At 44.2% G+C, this 21265-nt stretch overlaps 1 protein-coding gene across 3 annotated transcripts in view; it reads right to left on the bottom strand.

Annotated features, from left to right (window-relative positions):
- Window positions 1-21265, bottom strand: part of anapc4 (anaphase promoting complex subunit 4) — a 115808-nt gene that overhangs the window by 6285 nt on the left and 88258 nt on the right. For all 3 annotated transcript variants that reach the window (XM_038791465.1, XM_038791463.1, XM_038791462.1), the window contains exons 22-27: window positions 20808-20905; window positions 20657-20718; window positions 20393-20428; window positions 20164-20265; window positions 18253-18330; window positions 2212-2382 (exon numbers count right to left, since the gene is read on the bottom strand). In XM_038791465.1, the coding sequence (XP_038647393.1) occupies window positions 2212-2382; window positions 18253-18330; window positions 20164-20265; window positions 20393-20428; window positions 20657-20718; window positions 20808-20905 (547 nt within the window). The remainder of the gene's footprint in view (window positions 1-2211; window positions 2383-18252; window positions 18331-20163; window positions 20266-20392; window positions 20429-20656; window positions 20719-20807; window positions 20906-21265) is intronic.

Here is a 21265-nt window from a genome sequence, read left to right as displayed (position 1 = left end):
GCTGTACCCAAAGTGTTGTTGAGTCTCCATCCAGGGGAAATAACCTCTGTGTCCGCCCCGTCAAGCCCCTTCAGAATCTTATATGTTTCAAAAGATCAGCTCCCCTACACCCCACAGAGCACAGACCTAATTTACCCAACCAATCATCATTAGACAACTCGCTCATCCTTGCAAATGATCCCATAAGATACACCATGAAAATAAAAATATAATGACATAATTGGAGAAATGTTAGAATATTACAATTCCATAAAAAAAAATTTAGATTACCCAATTCATTTTTTCCAAATTAAGGGGCAATTTAGCGTGGTCAATCCACCTGGCCTGCACATCTTTAGGTTGTGGGGACGAAACCCACGCAAACATGGGAGAATGTGCAAACTCCACACAGACAGTGACCCAGAGCGGGGATCGAACCAGGGACCTCGGCGCCGTGAGGCAGCAGTGCTACTCACTGCGCCACTGTGCTGCCCCTTACAATTCCATTTTCAATCAAACCAGTTGTTTTGTTATGCTCTTGAAGTAGCATAAGCTGCTTCCTTGATGTGCACTCTGACAAAGGAAGGTTCAGACTTGAAGATAGCTTTAACAGATTTATTAAACTGTTAACGATTCTCCTACTTGGATTCGACTCTCCTGTTAATCCTGCTATAGCTACTCAGACTGACGAACCAGTCTGCTACAATCCAGGTGGTGCGTGTGATGTGTTCAATCAAGCCTGTGTACTCACTGAGAGTCTCCATTGGAAAGAGGAAGATCATGTGTGCTGTGTCCTTTTATATGGGTTGTTGTAATGCCCCCCTGTGGTAGTGTCACCTGTGTGTGTGTCGTGAATGCCCACTGGTCATGTTCTATCTGACTGACCTATTGGTTGAATGTCTGTGTGTCATGTCTCTGGTGCTCCCTCTAGTGTCTATCTAGTCTAAGTGTATTTACATTAACTCCTTGTGTATTTACAGTGATGCATATCACCACACCAGTTACCTCGTCCAAGGTATGGATGGCTGATGAACAGATATTAATTGGATTCCTATTTCCTTTTGCTCCAGCTGATAAAGGAGCACATCATGATCAAATGCATGATTTCATAATTAGAAGACTGTGTACAAAGTTCACGAGGTATGGGGGGAAGCTTCAAACCATGGGCAGGATTCTCCAACCCCCCCCCCCCGGCCGGGTCGGAGAATCCCCGGGGGGAGGCGTGAATCCTGCCCCGTCGCTGGATGCTGTATTCTCCGGTTGTGTTTTTCGGGAGGGATCGGGATTCACGACACACCAGTCGGTGGCCGTTGGCAGCGCCCCCCCAGCAATTCTCCGGGCCCCGATGGGCCGAGCGGCCATCCGTTTTTGGCCAGTCCCGCCGGCGTGAGTTACGTATGGTCCCACACGGCGGGACCTGGCAGGTAAGTCGCCAGGGGGAATCTGAACCCCACGGGGGCCTGGCTTGCGATCGGGTCCCACCGACCGATCTGTGGGTGGGCCTGTTCCGTGGCGGCACTTCTTCCTTCCGTGGGGGCACTTCTTCCTTCCGCGGCGGCCCCTGTAGTGCTCCACCAAGGCTGGCGCGAAGAGAACCCCCCGCACATGCACCAAAATACGCCGGCCGGTCTGCGCATGCTCGGATCCACGCCGGCGGTTCCGCACATGTGCGAGATCTCGCCGTCCCTTCGGCGCATGCACGAACTCGCGCCGTCCCTTCGACGCTGGCTGGAGCGGTGCCAACCGCTTCGACATCCACCTAGTCCCCGAGACAGGTGAGAATTCCTCACGTTGGGGGCCCGTTGACGCCTGTTTTCCCGCTGGCGTGGGACTTAGTCCCTGGAAGGGAGAATCCCGCTGCATATGTGACTAAATGATTGGACCAATTGCAGATAGTTTGGGTGTGGACTCATGTGTGTATATGCATGTTATTATCTTATTTTAGGGCTATATAGGGTATCGATGAGGAATTACTGCTGCAGTTGTTTCCCAACGCAATCCTTTTTGCTGCAATCAGAAATGATAACAGAACTGGTTCTAAAACTAGATTGCCAGATGATTATACAGTCATGAGATCCAATTGATTTATGGCTACATATCTAATTGGTTGAGAGGTCTTTACAATATTTATGCAATGCCGTTGACACAGAATGTTTAAATTATGTAGATTAGAACAAAACATAGGATTTGAATGGCAAGTCTGCTATTAATATAGGTCAAGCACTGTATTACCTTTTATCAGTATCCAAGCTGAATTCTTCCTCAGTTTCCTCATTGATGTAAATTGATGATAGTGGTAGCTGTGCCAAGATTCGTCCTTTCTCTTCTTTGTCAACATATCCCTTCAGTAGGACGGTCAGCATTTCATCATCATAAAAACCAACGTCCAAAAAGCTGAACTGACTAGAAGAAAGAATCCATATTTTCTGAACTGATTATTCATCCAAATTATCAGTATAAGTCTAATTTGTACTCCTTGCCTTTATCTTTTGGCCACCATAGCTTTCAACACAGGTTTCCTTTGGAAAATATGCTTATTTGATCGATTTCTAATACCCAATGTTATAAAGTAGAATTGTAAAAGACTGTGAAAGATTCTGAAGAAATATTTAAAACTCATAAGGTAAAATCATGTACAAGGGAATAAAAACATATACTAACTAAGCAACAAATTGAATTCAAACTAAAGGCTAATCGAAAAGCAGAATACTGTGGAATTTGGAAATCTGAAATAAAAACAGAAAATGCTGAAAATACTCAGCAGGTTAGGCAGTATGTGTAGCGTTCAACTATTTCAGACCATACCTGTCTTGTCTATGGTATCGTGTATGGTGATTGTCTGTGCGGAGTCTGCACATCCTCCCCGTGTGTGCGTGGGTTTCCTCCGGGTGCTCCGGTTTCCTCCCACAGTCCAAAGATGTGCAGTTTAGGTGGATTGGCCATGATAAATTCCCCTTAGTGTCCAAAATTGCCCTTAGTGTTGGGTGGGGTTGCTGGGTTATGGGGATAGGGTGGAGGTGTTAACCTTGGGTAGGGTGCTCTTTCCGGGAGCCGGTGCAGACTCGATGGGCCGAATGGCCTCATTCTGCACTGTAAATTCTATGTATGTAATACCGGCTCCACTTTGTTTCCTTTATTTTTCGGTTTTGTTTTTTAAAACATTTGTTTTGCTTTCAGTCAGCAGCACAAGTACTCTCGACACATCGTTAGATTTTTTTTGTTTCTTTTTCTTTCCCCATCACCATTCCCTTTGCCCTGTTCAATCTCGCCTGCTTTCCACCCTAACAGACCTTCCTTTTTTCCACCGGCTCCTTGCTCCAAACCTACATTTTTAACTTTTCCCAGTTCTGATGAAAGGTTGATAACATTAGCTTTATTTCTCTCTCCATAGATACTGCCCGTCTACCGATGTGTATTTCCAGCATTTTCCGTCATGTCCAACAGAATATTGGTCTTAACACGCTGGTCAATAACGTGCCACCTTACAAAACTTCAGTCATGCAAATTCTTGAACTTTTAATTTCATTTAATAGCCATTTTTAATATGGTGAGAGATTGTTTAAGTGAATTTTGCATTGGTATTTAATATGGATGGTAGATCCACAACAACACTGTAGATAATTAAGTCAGCTATCATATCAAAAATGTTTTTTGCGAGAGACCTCTGGATGCCCCAAAGCCCCTGAAGCAATTAAATACTTAGTACACCGCTGTAATGTAGGCAATGGGACGGCCAATGTTCTGACAGTAATAGCCATCAAGCAGCAATGTGGCATATACCCAGGTATTTAAAAAAAATTATATTGAATGACAGATACATTTTGGCCAGGTAACCTGTAAACATTCCTTGACTTTTTCAAATTGTACCATGAAATATTTTGCATTCACCTGACTAGATAGAAATTTAGGGGTAGCCTTTATTTTAACATCTCATCTGAAAGATGTAGTATAAGTGTATTCTGGCAGAGTAACGGCTAATGTGGGACAGAGGAAACAGTATCACCCATGGTATGAAGTAGTCACATGGTGGTGGACTGTGTGTAGCCAAGTCTGGAAGGAGCCAGCATGCAGGCAGCACCCACGAAGGCTGTACCTCAGAGTTGTATATAGTTGTGGGTTACCAATAAACAGTTAGTGTTCAATCATACAAGTCTCGAGACCTCTGCGTCACACAACAAACAACTTTACAACAAAATACAGCATCAGGAACAGTGCAGCAGTATTGTACTGAAATGTCAGCCTAGTTTATATGCTCAACTGTCTGGAATGTGGCTTGAACCCACGCTGTTCTGATTAAGAGACAAGAGTGGTATCGCCAAGTCTAGGCTGACAGTGCTAAAAGACGTTGACATACTGATCTAACCTTTAGAAATTTTGGAGGGGCACCACGGTGGGGCAGTGGTTGGCACCAAGGACCCGGATATGATCCCAGCCTTGGGTCACTGTCCGTGTGGACTTTTCACATTCTCCACGTGTCTGCGTGGGTCTCGCCCCCCACAACCTAAAGATGCGCAGGGTAGGTGGATTGGCCACACAAAATTGCTCCTTAATTGGGAAGAAAAAGAATTGGGTACTCTAAATTTATTTTAAAAAAAGGAATTTTGGAAATTTTCTCAAGACACGGACAAATCATAGCCTAAACCAAGAGGATTAACAAATTTGTATTTGGATCATCATATGTACGAAAAGCAAAATTGGAGAAAAGCTTAAAGAGAAGTAAATATAGCAATTATAAAGTGGATTTTCTTTTCAAAGAATTGCTTCTTTACATTCTAAAACCACACACTGACGATATGTACTGAGGTAAAACGTAACAGACAAGATATTACATGTAGTGGATGAGAAGTTTAAATTCCAGTATCATATTGAAACCACATTATGACTTGTTGGTGACTGCATAGTTTGGTTTGATGTGAAATGTCCATTAGCAAAGCATTCCCGTTCTTCCGCAGTTCTTCTGTGTTGACAAGTGCAAGATTACAATGGCCTGGGAAGTTCGGTTCTATGAAATCCTGATACACCCAACTGATTTGCCAAGAAGTGTTATGCTTATCCAGGATCTCAAAAGTTGAAATTAATAGATTAAAATTGGTTCATCTAGGGCAGCACGGTGGCACAGTGGTTAGCATTGCTGCCCCACGGCACCGAGGTCCCAGGTTCGATTCCGGCTCTGGGTCACTGTCCATGTGGAGTTTGCACATTCTCCCCGTGTTTGTATGGGTTTCACCCCCACATGCCCAAAGATGTGCAGGGTAGGTGGATTGGCCACACTAAATTGCCCCTTAATTGGAAAAAAATGAATTGGGTAATCTAAATTTATTTAAAAAAAATAAAATTGGTTCATCTGATAAAGACAGTAACATCTTATGAGATTTGATTCTATGCACAGCAAAACTGCAAAAAAAGATTCATTTTTTGAAGGGAAGTCAACAAACTTTTTTCAGAAAGTTACAGTAACCCTGCATGAAGATATAAATGAATTTGTGTATTTATCTATGTGCCTATTTAGTTCACTATGGATAGATGATGGGGTTTTTTCTTCAGTAAACTAGGTGAAGCTCATTATTCAATGTTTGCCATGTATTTCCCAACAAATAGTGGCATCCAGAGGTACATAGTTTTACTTCAGAGTAAATAAAACACCACCATTTACTCGCAATTAAAATGCCAAGCCACAAGCATTATTTAAACTGAGTAACTCAAATGCATTATAAACAAGTCTTTAGGAATGTCACAAAACAAATTAAAAATATTTCATGGTGGGTTCTGGTGTCTGGTGCTCCAGAGAGTGAACGCCTCCACTTTGTGCGCAAGGTTGGGGCTGATACAGCTGAAGGTGGTATACAGAGTACACCTCACGAGGGCGAGAATGAGCTGATTCTTTGAAGGAGTAGAAGATGTGTCTGAACGTTGCTGGGGGTGGCGCTAATCATGTTCATATGTTTTGGTCCTGTCCAAAGCTAGAGGATTACCGGAAGGAGGGTTTTAGGGTAATTTCTAAAGTGGTGCACGTGAAACTGGACCCGGGCCCCGGGAGGCCATATTTGGGGTGGCGGACCAGCCAGGGTTGGAAACGGGTGCGGAGGCAGATGTTGTAGCCTTCGCCTCCTTGATCGCCCGAAGGCGGATCCTGAAGGGTTGGAGGGCAGCTTCTCCACCCTGTGCCCTGTCGTGGCATGGGGATCTGTCGGAATTCTTGACTCTTGAGAAGGTTAACTTTGAACTGAGGGGAAGGATGAAGGGGTTCTACAATTCATGGGCATTATGCATTTTCAAGAACTGGATAACATCGAACATTAGTTGGGGGTGGAGGCAATAGGTGTTAATGGTGGCCATGGGTGATTCCTGATTCCCTTTTGTCAGTTGTTTATGTGAACATGTGGACGAATGTGGGTTTGGTGGGAAGATGGGATTATTGTTATTGGTTTGGGGATTGACATATTTGTTACTGATTATTGTTTATTACTGATTATTAGAACATAGAACATAGAACAGTACAGCACAGAACAGGCCCTTCGGCCCTCGATGTTGTGCCGAGCAATGATCACCCTACTTAAACCCACGTAACCCGTATACCCGGTAAACCAACAATCCCCCCATTAACCTTACACTACGGGCAATTTATCATGGCCAATCCACCTAACCTGCACATCTTTGGACTGTGGGAGGAAACCGGAGCACCCGGAGGAAACCCACGCACACACGGGGAGGACGTGCAGACTCCACACAGACAGTGACCCAGCCGGGAATCGAACCTGGGAACACTGGAGCTGTGAAGCATTGATGCTAACCACCATGCTACCGTGAGGCCCCAATTATTGTTGGTGGGTGTAAATTTGGGAGAAAATACGAAAAAGGAGAATAAAGAAATATTTTAAAAATATATTTCATGGTATTTTCTCAATGCATCCTGCATTGTGTTACATTCATGCATTGAGATTTTTTTAGCATATTCAATAAGTATAGAAAACAATGCTAAAGGCAACACTGGTGCATCACTGAAGTACTCGTAGATACTTGGTCAGATAAGTAAACTCTTTACATGACCACATTCAGCATATAGTGATTTGATCTCCTTTCAACAATGCACTATTATACTGCAATCACTGGGGGCACGATTCTCCGAAATGGAGTCAAAGTCCCGATGCCGGAGTGAAAACCGGAGTGTTTCACTCCGGCGTCGGAGCCCGCTCCCAGCCCCCTATTCTCCCGCCCCTGGGGGGCTAGGAGCGGCGTCGCGTATTTTACGCGCACTGGGCCTTGGCGCTGTGTAAAAAGCCATGCCGCGTAAATGACGCAGCCGGCGTTGCGTACATGAAGTCACCCGCGCATGCGCGGTTGCCGTCCTCCCGAGGCTGCCCCGGAAGAAGATGGCGGATGGATCTTGCGGGGGCAGCGGAGGAAAGGAGATCCTCCCTTAGAGGGGTCGGTACCACCGATTGGTGGGCCCCGATCGCGGGCCAGACCCCATCGGAGGCCCTCCCCCTGGTGCAGGAACCCGCCTACCCCTTCTCCTCCCCCCCCCCCCAGGCCGCCTGCCCAGTGTTCCCGTGCAGTTTCTGCCAGCAGCGGCCAGGTATGGACGGCGCCAGCAGGAACCTGTCGCGTTGGGGCGGCTGCTCGGACCGGAGAATCGCCGCTCGCCTTTTGCAAATGGCGAGCGCCGATTCTCTGAGCGGCCAGCCGTGATTCTCGCCGCGCTGGTTTGGGGGGGGGGGGGAGAGAATCACATGCGGGAGCCGGGGTGGCGTGGCGGGACTCGCACAGCGTCCCGGCGATTCTCCCACCCGGCGTGAGGGGGGGGGGGGGGGGGGGAGAATTCCGCCCTAGTTCTCATTTAGGTACATCACCCTCTTGTGGCCATTTATGTATACAATTAGAGTCAAACTAGAGTAAACTCCATGCATGTACACAGTCAATTTTCTGTCCTGCAAAGATATCACAGTCTGGCAATGAGGTGACACAGGTTCCCAAAATCTAGTTTTAATGAAATGGCTGTTTTACAAATGGGTGGACTGACCATCTGCGATTGCTAAATCAACATGTATAACTCGGTTACTGCTAGAGTATAGTCATGGGTCTTTTAGTGCATCTGTGGAGTAGCTACAGAGGTATTTCATTGTTAATAATATCCTCGATGTTCCCAATAATCTGGCTTCAATTAGGCAGTGGAAAAAAAGGAAAATGGTGATCTTCTTGATGAAAACGTTCAAGAATTTGCTCACCCAGTAAAGCCAAGACATGCCGCTGTTGGATATTCTGTGTAAGCTTGAGAAGCACTACAGTCCCAAGTATTGGAGATTGCTGAAAGCGATGTTTGGAACAAGAAATCAGTTGCTCAGTGAGGACATTGGAGACTTAATCGTGGCTTTCAAAAAACTATCCATCGTAATTTTGGAGCATTTCAACAGAGAAACACCATTGCCCATGGACATGCCAGAACGTGACTTCAAAAAATTCAAGAGTTAACAATTGGCAGTCATCTGCTGAAGTAAATAAGCTACAGCTGAGCAAGCAAAGGCCCTAACGATAGCAGCTAGTAGTAACAGTGGTATGACAAAGTCCTATGCTCAGACGAAAATTGGGCACAGAATTATTAGCTTTAGAAGGCAGAATGCTACAGCTGAAAGAGTCAGTTTGCCAAGGCATGTCGAAGGAATGTAAACAGAGTAAATGCTGTCTGGAGGAAATGGCAGTCACTGCATATGATTGTCGAACGACAAAAGGTCGATGAAGGGTTGGTTTAGAGCCATCTGATCTGATATCAAGGATGTTCAGTAGAAATTTACTGAACACATAGTTTAAGTAGAGTTGGGTGGAGCTCCAATAAACATGGAGCAGACAGTTTGATTCCCAAATCACAATACCATGAAAAGTTGAGTCAACTTTAAATGGAGAAATCATGCATAGAATTATGAAGTTATGGAGGAAAGAACATTCTCATAATGGGAAGTGTGTCCGTATCAGTGGCACAGAAGAAGCAATGTACAAAATTGTCCATTGTTGTGGTGAAGGGAGAAAAATTAGCCGTAGTAGGGAGAAACTGGTTAAAGACCATAAGTAAAATTAGAACAAGCTTTTTTGTGTAGAAGCAAAATTCACAACACAATACAATATGATTGCCAAGTGAAACTGGAAAACCAGGGGAGTGCAAGACCAATTTACTGCACACATCAATCAGTGCCCTGTGCTCTAAAAGACTCGAGACCAAGAACATTATCTCAAAAGTAGAACAGAGTAATTTGCTCCTCTCATTGTGGTATTACTAAAGTCAGATGGTAGTGTAAGGATATATGGGGGTTATAAGGCAACTACAAATCAGGTACTGGAATGTAATCTACCCAATACTTTGCAAATCTTGGACTATCTGTAGGTACATAAGGTGGTTAAGAAGGCATATGGGATACTTGTATTTATTAGCCGAGTCATAGAATGTCAGAGCAGGGAGGTTATGATGGAGCTGTATAAAACTTATAAAGCTATATAAAATTATTAACTTTCATGATGCCACAGCTAGAGTACCATGTGGAGTTCTGGTCGTCACACTATAGGAAGGATGTGATTGAACTGGAAAGGGTACAGAAGAGATTCAGTAGCATGTTGCCTGGTCTGGAGGATTTCAGCTATGAAGGGAGGCTGGTTAGGCTGGGGGTTGTTTTCTATTGAGCAGCGAAGGCTGAAGGGGACCTGACTGAGGTGTACAAAATTATGAGGGACATAAATAGGAAAAAAACATTTCCCCTTAGTAGAGGGGTCAATAACCAGGGGCACAGATTTAAGTTGAGAGGCAGGGGATTTGAGGGAAACCTTTTTCACCCAGAGGGTGCTAGGGATCTGGAACTCATAGTCTGAAAGGGTGGTAGAGGCGGGAACCCTATAACATTTAAGAAGCCCATTTGAAACGCCATAGCATACAAGGCTACGGACCAAGTTCTGGAAAATGGGACTAGAATAGATATGTGCTTGATGGCTGGTGCAGACACAATGGGCCGAAGGGCCTCTTTTTGTGCTGTAAAACTCTATGGCTCTAAAAGTTATCAGAAGGCCAGATTTTTAAAAAGTAAATTAGATCTGACAAATGTCTACCTGTAGCTTGAGTTAGAAGTACAAGTCATATTTGCTTATTAATACATACAGGGGTCTGTTTTAGATTGATAGGCTGCCACTTGGTGTTTCTTCAGCCCTTGGGAGTTTTCAAGCATTACTGAATCAAAGTTTGCAAGGAATTCAGGGAGTAGTGCGCATGTGGATGGCATACTTATTGTTGCTCCAAACAGGCAAACTCATGATGATAGGTTGAATAAGGTGTTTCAGCATTTGGAAAAGCATGGAGTTCAAGTGAAGGGACATAAAATGTTTCAAAGCTCTGCAGAATATTGGATTGGATTTGTTTATTGTCACGTGTACTAAGGTATAGGGAAAAGTATTTTTCTGCGAGCAGCTCAACAGATCATTAAGTACATGGGAAGAAAAGGGAATAAAACAAAATACATAATAGGACAACACAAGGTATACAATGTAACTACATAAGCACCGGCATCGGATGAAGCATACAGTGTGTAGTGTTAATGAATACCTTGTATTTGGGTCACAAGGTAGACAAAGATGGGTTACAACCTACCAAGTATACGGTTCAAGCAATAGGATTATCTATGAGCTCCGGCCTCTTTAGGGCTTAGTGAATTATTATGGTAAACTCATACCAAATTTCGTAAGCCTCTTGTGCCCATGGAATGACCTTTTGAGGAAGAGTGTTCTGTGGAATTGGATGAAAGTGACAAGGATTTCCAGTTGTGTCGACATAAATTGGTAGATCGTACAATGCTTATACGTTATGATGTGTCCAAAAAGATTAAGCTAGCATGTGATGCTCCTTCATGCAGAGTACGTGCTGTGTTGGATAATGGTGAGGAGAGACTGATTGCATTTGCCTTTTGTATTGGTACTAATATGGAACAGTGGCGTTTCCTTGTTTAATGGTTAGTGTGAATAGTGCAATGTTATGGAGTTGATTTTCAAATCTTTGTTACTGTTGAATGTTTAATAAACAAAATATTCTGAGTGCCAGTAAACAGAATTATGCTCAGAACATGGAATATTGTGTTTGATTTTTGGAATAAGATATCTCCACAAATACTTGTATGCCCATAGTTTCACGATCGAAGCTGATCATAAGCCACTGATGGCTAGTTTGAATCCAAAGTCTCCCACTTTTGCTGCTGCGACCTTTCCTCAAAAGGCCATTCCATGGGCACAAGAGGCTTACGAAATTTGGTATGAGTTTACCATAATAATTCACTAAGCCCTAAAGAGGCTGCGTGGAGCTCAGAGATAATCTTATTGCTTGAACCTTATTCTTGGTAGGTTGTAACCCATCTGTCTACCTTGTGACCCAAATACAAGGTATTCATTAACACTACACCCTGTATGCTTCATCCGATGCCAGTGCTTATGTATTTATATTTTTCTTTTCACATGTAAATGGGATGCCAGTCACAATAGATGACATTGTAGGACTTATAGGGCCCCTGTATTGGCAAGAATGTATGACAATATTGCAAATCGGTGGCTGATACAGATACTTATAAGAAATGGCCTGATTTTCGAATCCAGAAACAATGAGTTATCCACTGTTATGCGGGAAGTTACAATTCCTGAAAAGATCAAAATTTCGGGACGAGCTTGACTAGGAGTCTAGCAAGAAGCCATCTTTAGTGGTCAGGGTTAGATAAGGACACAGAAGACAGCGAAATGGTGTAGAGCATGTCAAGCACCAAAAAGGAAGACCTCATCGGTACCTTTGCAACAAAGGAAATGGCCAGCTACAGTCTGGCAGAATTGACACACAGGTTTTGCAGAATTTGAAAAGCAATAACTATTCATCATGATAGATGGTCATTACAAGTGCGTTGAGGGGGTCCCGATAAAGCAAACTACTAGCAGAATTCTAGATATTTTACAGTTTGTTTCCTGCTTATGGGTTCCCAGAGGAAATCGCGTCCGACATTGGACCACAGTTTTGTTCAGAATATGCAAAATTCATGAGAATGAATTGGGTAAAACACATTAGAGTGTCACTATGTAGGAACATATGCCATTCAGCCCACTGAGCCTGCTCCACCATTCAGTACGATCATGGTTAATCACCCACACTATTCGTGTATCTCTTTGTCATTGCGATCTTGAAATCTGTCAATCTCTGTTTTAAACATACTGAGCTTCCACAGCCTTCTGGGATCGGTAATTCCAAAGATTCACTACCCTTTGAGTAAACATAATTCTCCTCATATCAGCCCTAATTGACTGCTCCCTTATTTTGAAATTGTGTCCTTTAGTTCTCGACTCCCCAACCAGGGGAAACATCTTACCTGCATCTACCCTATCTATCCCATAAAGTAATTTGTAGGTTTTGATGAGATCACCTCTCATTTGTTCAAACTCTAGAGAATACTGGGCCAGTATTCCCCAATGTCTCTTCGTAGGGCAGACCCGCCATCGCTGGAACAAGTCTGTAAACCGTTGTTGAACTCCCTCTATGGTAATAATATTCTTCCTCAGGTAAGGGATGCCAAAGCTGCACAAAGTACTTCAGGTGCAGTCTAACCAAGGTTCTATCTAACTGAAGCAAGACTCCTGTACTCAAATCCTCGTGCGATAAAGGCGAACATACAATTAGCTTCCTAATTGCTTGCTGCACATGGATGTTAACTTTCAGGTAGGTTAGCTTTTAGCATTATCCTGCTTCAAATGGAGCAGTAGAACGCACAGTACAAATGGTTAAACATGGCCCTATTAAGCAAATGTTAGATACAAATTAGAAGAAACATCAGGGCCGGGATTCTGCCCTACCCGGTGGGGCAGGGGGTCCTGGCAGAGCAGAGTGGCGACAACCACTCCGAGGGGCTAGGCCCGAGCCGGAGTGGTTTCTGCTCCGCCGGCCGGTGCCAAAACTGGTGCCAACAGCCTTTGGCGTAATGCCGCCCGGCGTTGTGGGCTGGCCGAAAGGCCTTTGCCGGTCCGCGCATGCGCGGTAGGGGGGTCTCTTCCGCCTCCACCATGGTGGAGGCCGTGCAGCGGCGGATGAAAAAGAATGCCCCCACGGCACAGGCCCTCCCGCCAATCGGTGGGCCCCGATCGCGGGCCAGGCCACCGTGGGGGCACCCCCAGGGGTCCGATCGCCCCGCGCCCCCCCCAGGACCCCGGGGGCCTGCTCGCACCACCAATCCCGCCGGTACCAGAGGTGGTTTAAACCACGTCGGCGGGATTGGCCTGTCAGCAGCAGGACTTTGGCCCATCGCAGGCCGGAGAATCGCCGCGGGGGCACGCCGATCGGCGGGGCGTGATTCCCGCTCCCGCTGATTCCCGGGTGGCAGAGAATTCCGGCTACGGCAGGGGCGGGATTTACGCCGGCCCCGGGCGATTCCCCGGCCCTGCGGGGGGTCGGAGAATTCCGCCCCAGGTCTCAATGAGTTGAGGGCAATTCATTGTTTATTTACTGTAACAAACCTCACACTACTGCCAGCACAATGCCAGCTGATTGTTGCTCACACGACAACCTAGAAGGTGGTTTTAATTGCTGAAGCCACATTTAGCACGGTCAGTAGAAGAACAGTCGCTTCCGGTGGCAGCCATGGAGTGAGAAGTCGCATATTTGGCAGAAGGTATGGCGAGTCGGCGGGGGGGGGGCAGGGTGCCCTCCGACCAGGCTGGTCACGTGGAACATTCGGGCACTGAATGGGCCAGTCAAAAGGGCCAATGTTTTCGCACACTTAAGGCAACTGAAGGTGGACGTGGCTATGTTGCAGGAGACACATCTGAAGGTGGGGGACCAGATTAGGTAAAGGAAAGGATGGGTTGGACAGGTGTTTCATTCGGGGTTGGACTTTAAAACAAGGGGGGTGGCGATCTTGGTTAATAAGCGGGTGGCATTCGAGGTGGGGAATATAGAAGCGCACCTGGGGGATAGTTATGTTATGGTTAGTGGGAAGCTGGAGGGAATTACCGTGGTACTGGTAGATAAATATGCCCCGAACTGGGATGACATTGAGTTTGTTAGACGGGTTCTGGGGAAGATCCCAGACTGAGATTCACATTGACTGATTATCGGAAGAGATTTCAACACGGTCCTTGATCCAAGATTGGACCGGTCGAGTTCTAGGTCTGGGAAGGTGTCAGCTATGACAAAAGAGCTCCGGGGGTTCATGGAGCACATGGTGGGGGGATGGTCGATCCGTGGAGATGTGGGAGATCGAGGTGTGAGGAGTTTTCGTTCTACTCCCATCTGCATGAGGTGTATTCCCGGATAGACTTTTTCCGTTATGGATAAGTCGCTGCTGGCCGAGGTGATAGTTGCTGAATATTCAACAATAGTGGTGTCCGACCACGCCACGCACTGGGTAGATTTGCAAGTTAGCAGATGAAAGGCCAAGCGCCCGCAATGGAGGTTGGATGTGGGGCCGTTATCAGAGGAGGAGGCATGTGAGCGAGTGAGGGAGGTCATCCAGGGATATATAAGGATCAATGACACGGGTGAGGTTTCGGCAGGGGTGGTTTGGGAGGCACTGAAAGCGGTTATTAGCGGGGAACTCATTTCAATTCGGGCCCATAAGGAGAAGGCTGAGCAGGTGGAGTTGGACAGGCTGGGAGGTGAGATTTTACAGGTGGACAGGAGGTATGCGGAGTCTCTGGATGATGGGCTTTACAATGAGCGTCAAGACTGCAGTGGGTGCCCTAATTGGGCTTGGGGAGGTTATAGGCGGGTTAGGGGTGATGCAATCGGGTAATGCCCGGGACCAGACAGATAGCCGGTTGAGTTTTATAAAAAGTTTTCCAGGCTGTTGGAGCCGTTCTGGTAAAGGCTTTTAATGAGTCCAAGGAGCTGGGAGTGCTCCCCCCAACTTTATCGCAGGCATCGCTCTCCCTCATTTTGAAGCGGGATAAGGATCTGGAGAGCTGTGGTTCTCATAGGCCAATCTCCCTGCTAAATGTGGATGCAAAATTCTGGCAAAGATCTTGGCCATAGGTATAGAGGATTGTGTTCAGGGAGGACTAGACGGGATTTGTTAAGGGACGACACCTGACGTCCAACATTAGGCGGCTCCTAAATGTGATAATGATGCCTGCGGAGGGGCGCAAGGTCACGGTGATGGTGGCCATGGATGCAGAAAAGCTTTTGATCGGGTCGAGTGGAAGTACTTGTGGGATGTCCTGGGAAGGTTTGGGTTTGGGCACGGTTTTGTGGATTGGGTCCGGTTGCTATATCAGGCACCGGTGGCGAATGTAAGGATAAACTGGGTTCGATCGGAATATTTTAGTCTGTGTCGGGGGATAAGACAGGGGTATACACTCTCCCCACTACTGTTTGCCCTGGCCATAGAGTCTTTGGCAATGGCGCTGAGAGCATCGAACATTTGGCGGGATAGTGAGAGGGGGGTGGAACATAGGGTCTCACTCTATGCGGACGATTTGCTCCTTTATATAACAGACCTGTTGGGGAAATTGCAGGGATTATGGGAATATTGGAGGAATTTGGTCGGTTCTCAGGTTCCAAACTGAATATGGGCAAGGGTGAGGTTTTTGCGATCCAGGCAAGGGGGAAGGAGAGGAGACTGAGGCAGCTTATGTTCAAAGTGGTGGGAGGGTGTTTTAGGTACCTGGGGATTCGAGTGGCAAGAGACTGGGGGCAGCTTCATAAACTAAATTTGTGCAGGGTGATTGAGCAAATGAAAGGGGGCATCCGTAGGGGACGTGCTCCCACTGTCATTGGCGGGGAGGGTACAGACTGTGAAAATGATAGTCCTCCCAAGATTGCTGTTTGTGTTTCAGTGTCTCTCAATCTTCATCCCCGAGGCATTTTGTAGGAAGATGAATGAGGCGATCTCGGGTTTTATATGGGCTGGGAAAGCCCGAGGGTGAAGAAGGTTCTTCTTGAGCGAGGGCACGGGGAGGGGGGCTTGGCCCTTCCGAACTTTATTAATTACTACTGGGCGGCTAATATATCGATGGTTAGGAAATGGGTAGTGGGGGAGGGATCGGTATGAGCGAGTGGAGGCGACATCTTGCTAGGGCACGGGTCTGAAAGCTTTGTTAACGGCACCTCTGCCGTTCTCGCTGGCTCGGTACTCCACAAGGCCAGTGGTAATGGCAGAGCTGAGAGTGTGAGGGCAATGGAGGCAGCACATGAGACTGGAGGGGGCATCGGTGTGGTCACTGATGACTCCTGGTGGCCTGGAGGCGAATTTTGCTGGGAAGAAGGGACTCAGAGCCTCCAAAGTCGAGGGTTTGGGTCAGCGACATGGCAGGGTTTCTTCGGCTAGAGAAAATGAAGTTTGCCGTTAGGGGTTCATTACAGGGTTCGCTCTGAGGTGGCAGCCGTTCATTGACTTCTTGAAGGAGAATGGACCGTCAGCAGGGGGGGCGGGGGGAAAGAGAGCCACGCAAGTGACGAATAAGGGCGGGGAATCATGTATGGGTTTAGTGCTGGGGGGAGTTGGGCATGTTATTGTGGGGTTTTTGGGTGTGTTAGATCTCTGTTGTTTGCAATGTTAAAATTATAAATGCCTCAATAAAATATTTTCTAAACAAAAGAACAATTCAGGCAGAAAGACAGTTGTGATAGGGGTAGAGAGAGAATCAGGCGGTTAAAATGAAAGAACATCATAAATGGCTGTAGTAGCTCTCAGAAAGAGTCATGAAGCCCTCACAAATATTTAGCCACAATGTTGGGTAGTGATAAGGTTTGGCTTGTACATATAGAGCACGGTAGCATGGTGGTTAGCATAAATGCTTCACAGCTCCAGGGTCCCAGGTTCGATTCCCGGCTGGGTCACTGTCTGCGCGGAGTCTGCACGTCCTCCCCGTGTGTGCGTGGGTTTCCTCCGGGTGCTTCGGTTTCCTCCCACAGTCCAAAGATGTGCGGGTTAGGTGGATTGGCCATGCTAAATTGCCCTTAGTGTCCTAAAAAATAAGGTTAGGGGGGGGGGGGGTTGTTGGGTTACTGGTATAGGGTGGATACGTTGACTTGAGTAGGGTGATCATTGCTCGGCACAACATCGAGGGCCGAAGGGTCTGTTCTGTGCTGTACTGTTCTATGTTCTATCTATAGAAAACCTTTTTACCTTCAGAAGTTCACAAAGAAAAAGGAAGTTTGGAGGAATCAAATGAATTGGACAGTTGAGATAGTAAAGTACCAATAGTTACTCCAACACAAGTGGTGCCTGTAACCAGTTCAGATCTGAGTCAGAGTTAGACAGACATAGCTGATGAAGTGAAATTTTCAATGCAACGTAAAGAGCAAAATCAGTCTTTGTTGAAAAAACTTTTCCTCAGACTCATGCCAAGGGTCGAGGTCCTTCCAAATTTCTGAAAGTTTAGGTCAAGAAAGGAGGCATCTTCTTAGGTATAGGAAGCTAGCTAGATTTATAAAGAAATGAAAAACAACAAATGAAATGAAATGAAAAATGAAAATCGCTTATTGTCACGAGTAGGCTTCAATGAAGTTACTGTGAAAAGCCCCTAGTCGCCACATTCCAGCGCCTGTCCGGGGAGGCTGGTACGGGAATTAAACCGTGCTGCTGGGCTGCTTTAAAAGTCAGCGATTTAGCCGAGTGAGCTAAACCAGCCCCTGTCATGTATGTCAGTTGTATTGAATTTGAAGATTGTGTACTTGTTCTTTATGGACCAAGCAGGCCAGCAGCACGGTTCGATTCCCGTACCAGCCTCCCCAGAGAGGCGCTGGAATGTGGCGACTAGGGGCTTTTCACAGTAACTTCATTGAAGCCTACTCGTGACAATAAGCGATTTTCATTTTTCATTTTCATGATATAGTCAAACCGGAATAACCCAGTTTGTTGGGTACATCGAACCCCATCGGTACAGTCTCTTTTCTGTCTGGCAATTATGTCATAGTACTCTTTACTTGATTTGCTCTGATAAAATGTGTACGCTGAAAACAATTAGAACTTGTCTTCCTAGATTTGTACTAACCTACTCTATATTTTCTGCATTTGATATTCCCCATATCTGCTTCACAAATGCTTACTCAATTTTCCACATCAATAATCAGCAAGTAACACCGAACAAAAACAGAAGTTCTACAGATACCTTTTAAAGTGTATGTACACAATACCTCATTTGTTAAATCATTTCAATATATCATAAAGAGTAATTTCAACTGACTTTATAAGACTAAATATTTAGAACCAAAGTTCCTCTCGAGCTCATGCTCGAACACATGAACAAGCTCAACATATTATTGCATAATTGGAATCTCACCTTTCTTTGTTATTGTCACTTCTGGTGCTACACAAAAGGTCTCCAAACTCTACAGCAAGCAGCCAGTTAGAAATAGACCTGTACAAAACCATCACAAATAGGAATATTAAAAATTAAGTGAGAGTCCATAAGATTTCACCTGTATGGGCATTAAGACATTTCATCAAAAAACAAATATTTATTTTTTCAGGTCAGTGTTCAACACAATCTTCACCCTTTTGAAATTAAAAATCATAACATTTTCAAATTAAACAACAGCCTAAATCCAATCCAGTTAAACAGTTCATTAAAGCTCTTACATTATTGCAATTGTTAAGATAGACAAAAAATGTCCACCATTCGGCATTTATCGGTAAATAAATGTTGTGCACTGTGCCAGATCATGGCTAGTTAAGTACCATGAATGTATGCACCTTAGTTATTGGTTCAAGGTTTCACTAAGTCCCTTTCAAAAGGAGAATCCGATTAATCTCTGGGTTCTGTCTAGGGGTAACCACCGAATCACCAGTACAAAACATAGCTTTCTTTGTCATTGGTCAAGATTTTAGCATGTGAATTTTTATTTTCAAAAATAAGCATATGACCCCCCAACAGCTCACTGAGTACGCTAAACATTCAGACCAGGAAGGCACAAGATTTGATACCTGGTCTATGATGCATTCATTGATCTCAGCTAACTGCCATTCAGGGCATGATAACTTATAATTCTTCAGATATAAATTTTTTCTCCATACTTTACTCAAGATACCAGGAACTTGCCTGTCAAACTACCACCTAGTTTACTAAATATCCATTGCCAGAATCCTATTTTTAAAATTGTTCACACCACCAAGCCCACTTCCATTTCATTTGTTCTGCTAGTTCTATAAACCCTGCTGATGCCAATACATGGTTTGATTAGCACTAACCACTCTCAGTACAATATGGCCCACATGACCATTGTTCACCTGAGATTGGGGAAAGGAAAACTAGTCAGATCTTCTGAGTTATATTTCAGAAAGGCATTTGGAAAATAAAAAAGATGCAGCCAATCTTTACAGACTTATAATTTATTTACAGAGTTATACATTACAACCTCATAACTCAACAACCACAGTTTTAGTCTGTTTCTATATTTTTAAAGCTGGTGTCTATTAGGAAGGATCAAATTAATCCAAAGTTAATTCACAATACCTGCAAAGTGGATGCAACTAATACATAATTAACACTGGGCACTACTCAATTTCCCTTGTCAATATATATGCATGACAGGAATTGAGTTTGGCTGTGACATTCCTGCAGTCAAATAATTTGTCAGCACTCAAATCACACACGAACAATGGTCACGTGGGCCATATTGTACTGAAAGGGGTTAGTGCTAATCGAACCATGCAGGGTTTCTAGAATCAGCAAAAAAAATGAAGTAGAAGTGGGTTTAGTGGACTGAACAACTTTTAAAAATAGCATTCTTACAATGAATATTTAGTAAACTAGATGGTAGTTTGATGGGTGAGCAGCTGGTACCTTAAATAAATAATGCAGCAAAATTGTTACACAATGAGTGGCACATTGATTACTTATGTTTTTGAAGAATCATGGGATGTTCAAGAACTAAAGGTAGGCATTTTTTATTTTATTTTTTACACGTACATCTATAAAAATCAATTGAACGTCTTGCCTGATCCTGAGCAGTTCAAGAACATGTATTATGCTATAAGGTTCTGTAGAATGTGATTTATAAATAAGTGATCTACAAATCTCATAAGTGGAAAATCAATGAAGGGTAATTATGAATTTTATCATGGGCTGGTCTTTCATGTTTTAGTTTGCAAATACATAACACTTGCATACAATTTTCATAATCAGAAAAATAATCCACAAGTAATACAAAATCTTGAGTTGCAAATATCACCACTTTGCACCCGGTCTCACCTTGAAAGGTCAGTGGGCCTTCGCATAATGTAGATTCTAGAAGATTCAATGCTGTGCATCGTGAAGACTACATATTGTAGATTTGAAGAATTATCATTCCAACTATTAAGAAAATACATAGCACATTTCAATTTAACTGCCAGAAAATTGGGGGAAACCAAAATTACTATCTCAATTCCAGAAATGACTGATTGTAAACGCGAACAATTAAAGCTATCCTTGAACTTACAATGATGGTAGTGAAAATCTGGGCACGATACCCTCCCTGAAATTAAACAGAAGCAATTATCGTCACAAATCTATACGACTCTTCATTTCAACAACATTTGTAAACTACTCCAATAAAATTGCAGTTGGTTATGCAGAGTCAAAATTAATTTACAATAAGTGCTTTCTTTCAATTTAAATAATTATATTTAACAAAATAATTTTTATTTAACACAGTTAAAAATCTGCTCATTTTCTTGTAGCAAATATAAAAATGAAATTTTACGCTGGCTGCAGCTTGTATAAAGGCATGTAGACAACTTGACGTACAGAATTTCCAATCACTTCCTATGGAAGAAACCAAAAAAACAATTAACAGAAAATAATGAAACAGATTTTGTTGTGGTTTCACTATAACAAAGTGATAGAATACTTACAGCTGGTTTTTGTAGGCAACTATCAATTTGTGTTTCCACTAGCCTTTTAACATAATGCAGTGATTTCTTGGGAAAATAAGGAAAAAGCAACGGACTTTCTGCGAAGAAATGTTAGAAATCACAATAATTATCCTGACATTGTGCTACAAATAAGCTAACGTTTTGTGCAAAATCCTACATTATGCAGATAATTAAAAATATTCTTTTGGAAGTTAAACTCAGTATATTAGATATTGAAAAATTGTATGCAAAGCAATCATAAATGGAATCAAAGGAAAAGAAAGAGGTTGTAAACTTATACCAGTTAATACAAACATAAGGGGCTTGATCTATCAACCTCATTCCGTTTATCTGCATATTCAAGTGAGCAGTTAGGTTGAGGTTAAGTTGCGCTGGAGTTACCCAAGGTGCAAAGGTACAGGATCTAATGGCCTCACCCTGTAGACCCTGAACAGGCA

Source organism: Scyliorhinus canicula, chromosome 3 (genome assembly GCF_902713615.1).
Source record: "Scyliorhinus canicula chromosome 3, sScyCan1.1, whole genome shotgun sequence".
Taxonomy (NCBI): domain Eukaryota; kingdom Metazoa; phylum Chordata; class Chondrichthyes; order Carcharhiniformes; family Scyliorhinidae; genus Scyliorhinus; species Scyliorhinus canicula.
This window is presented reverse-complemented; position numbering and strand designations above follow the sequence as displayed.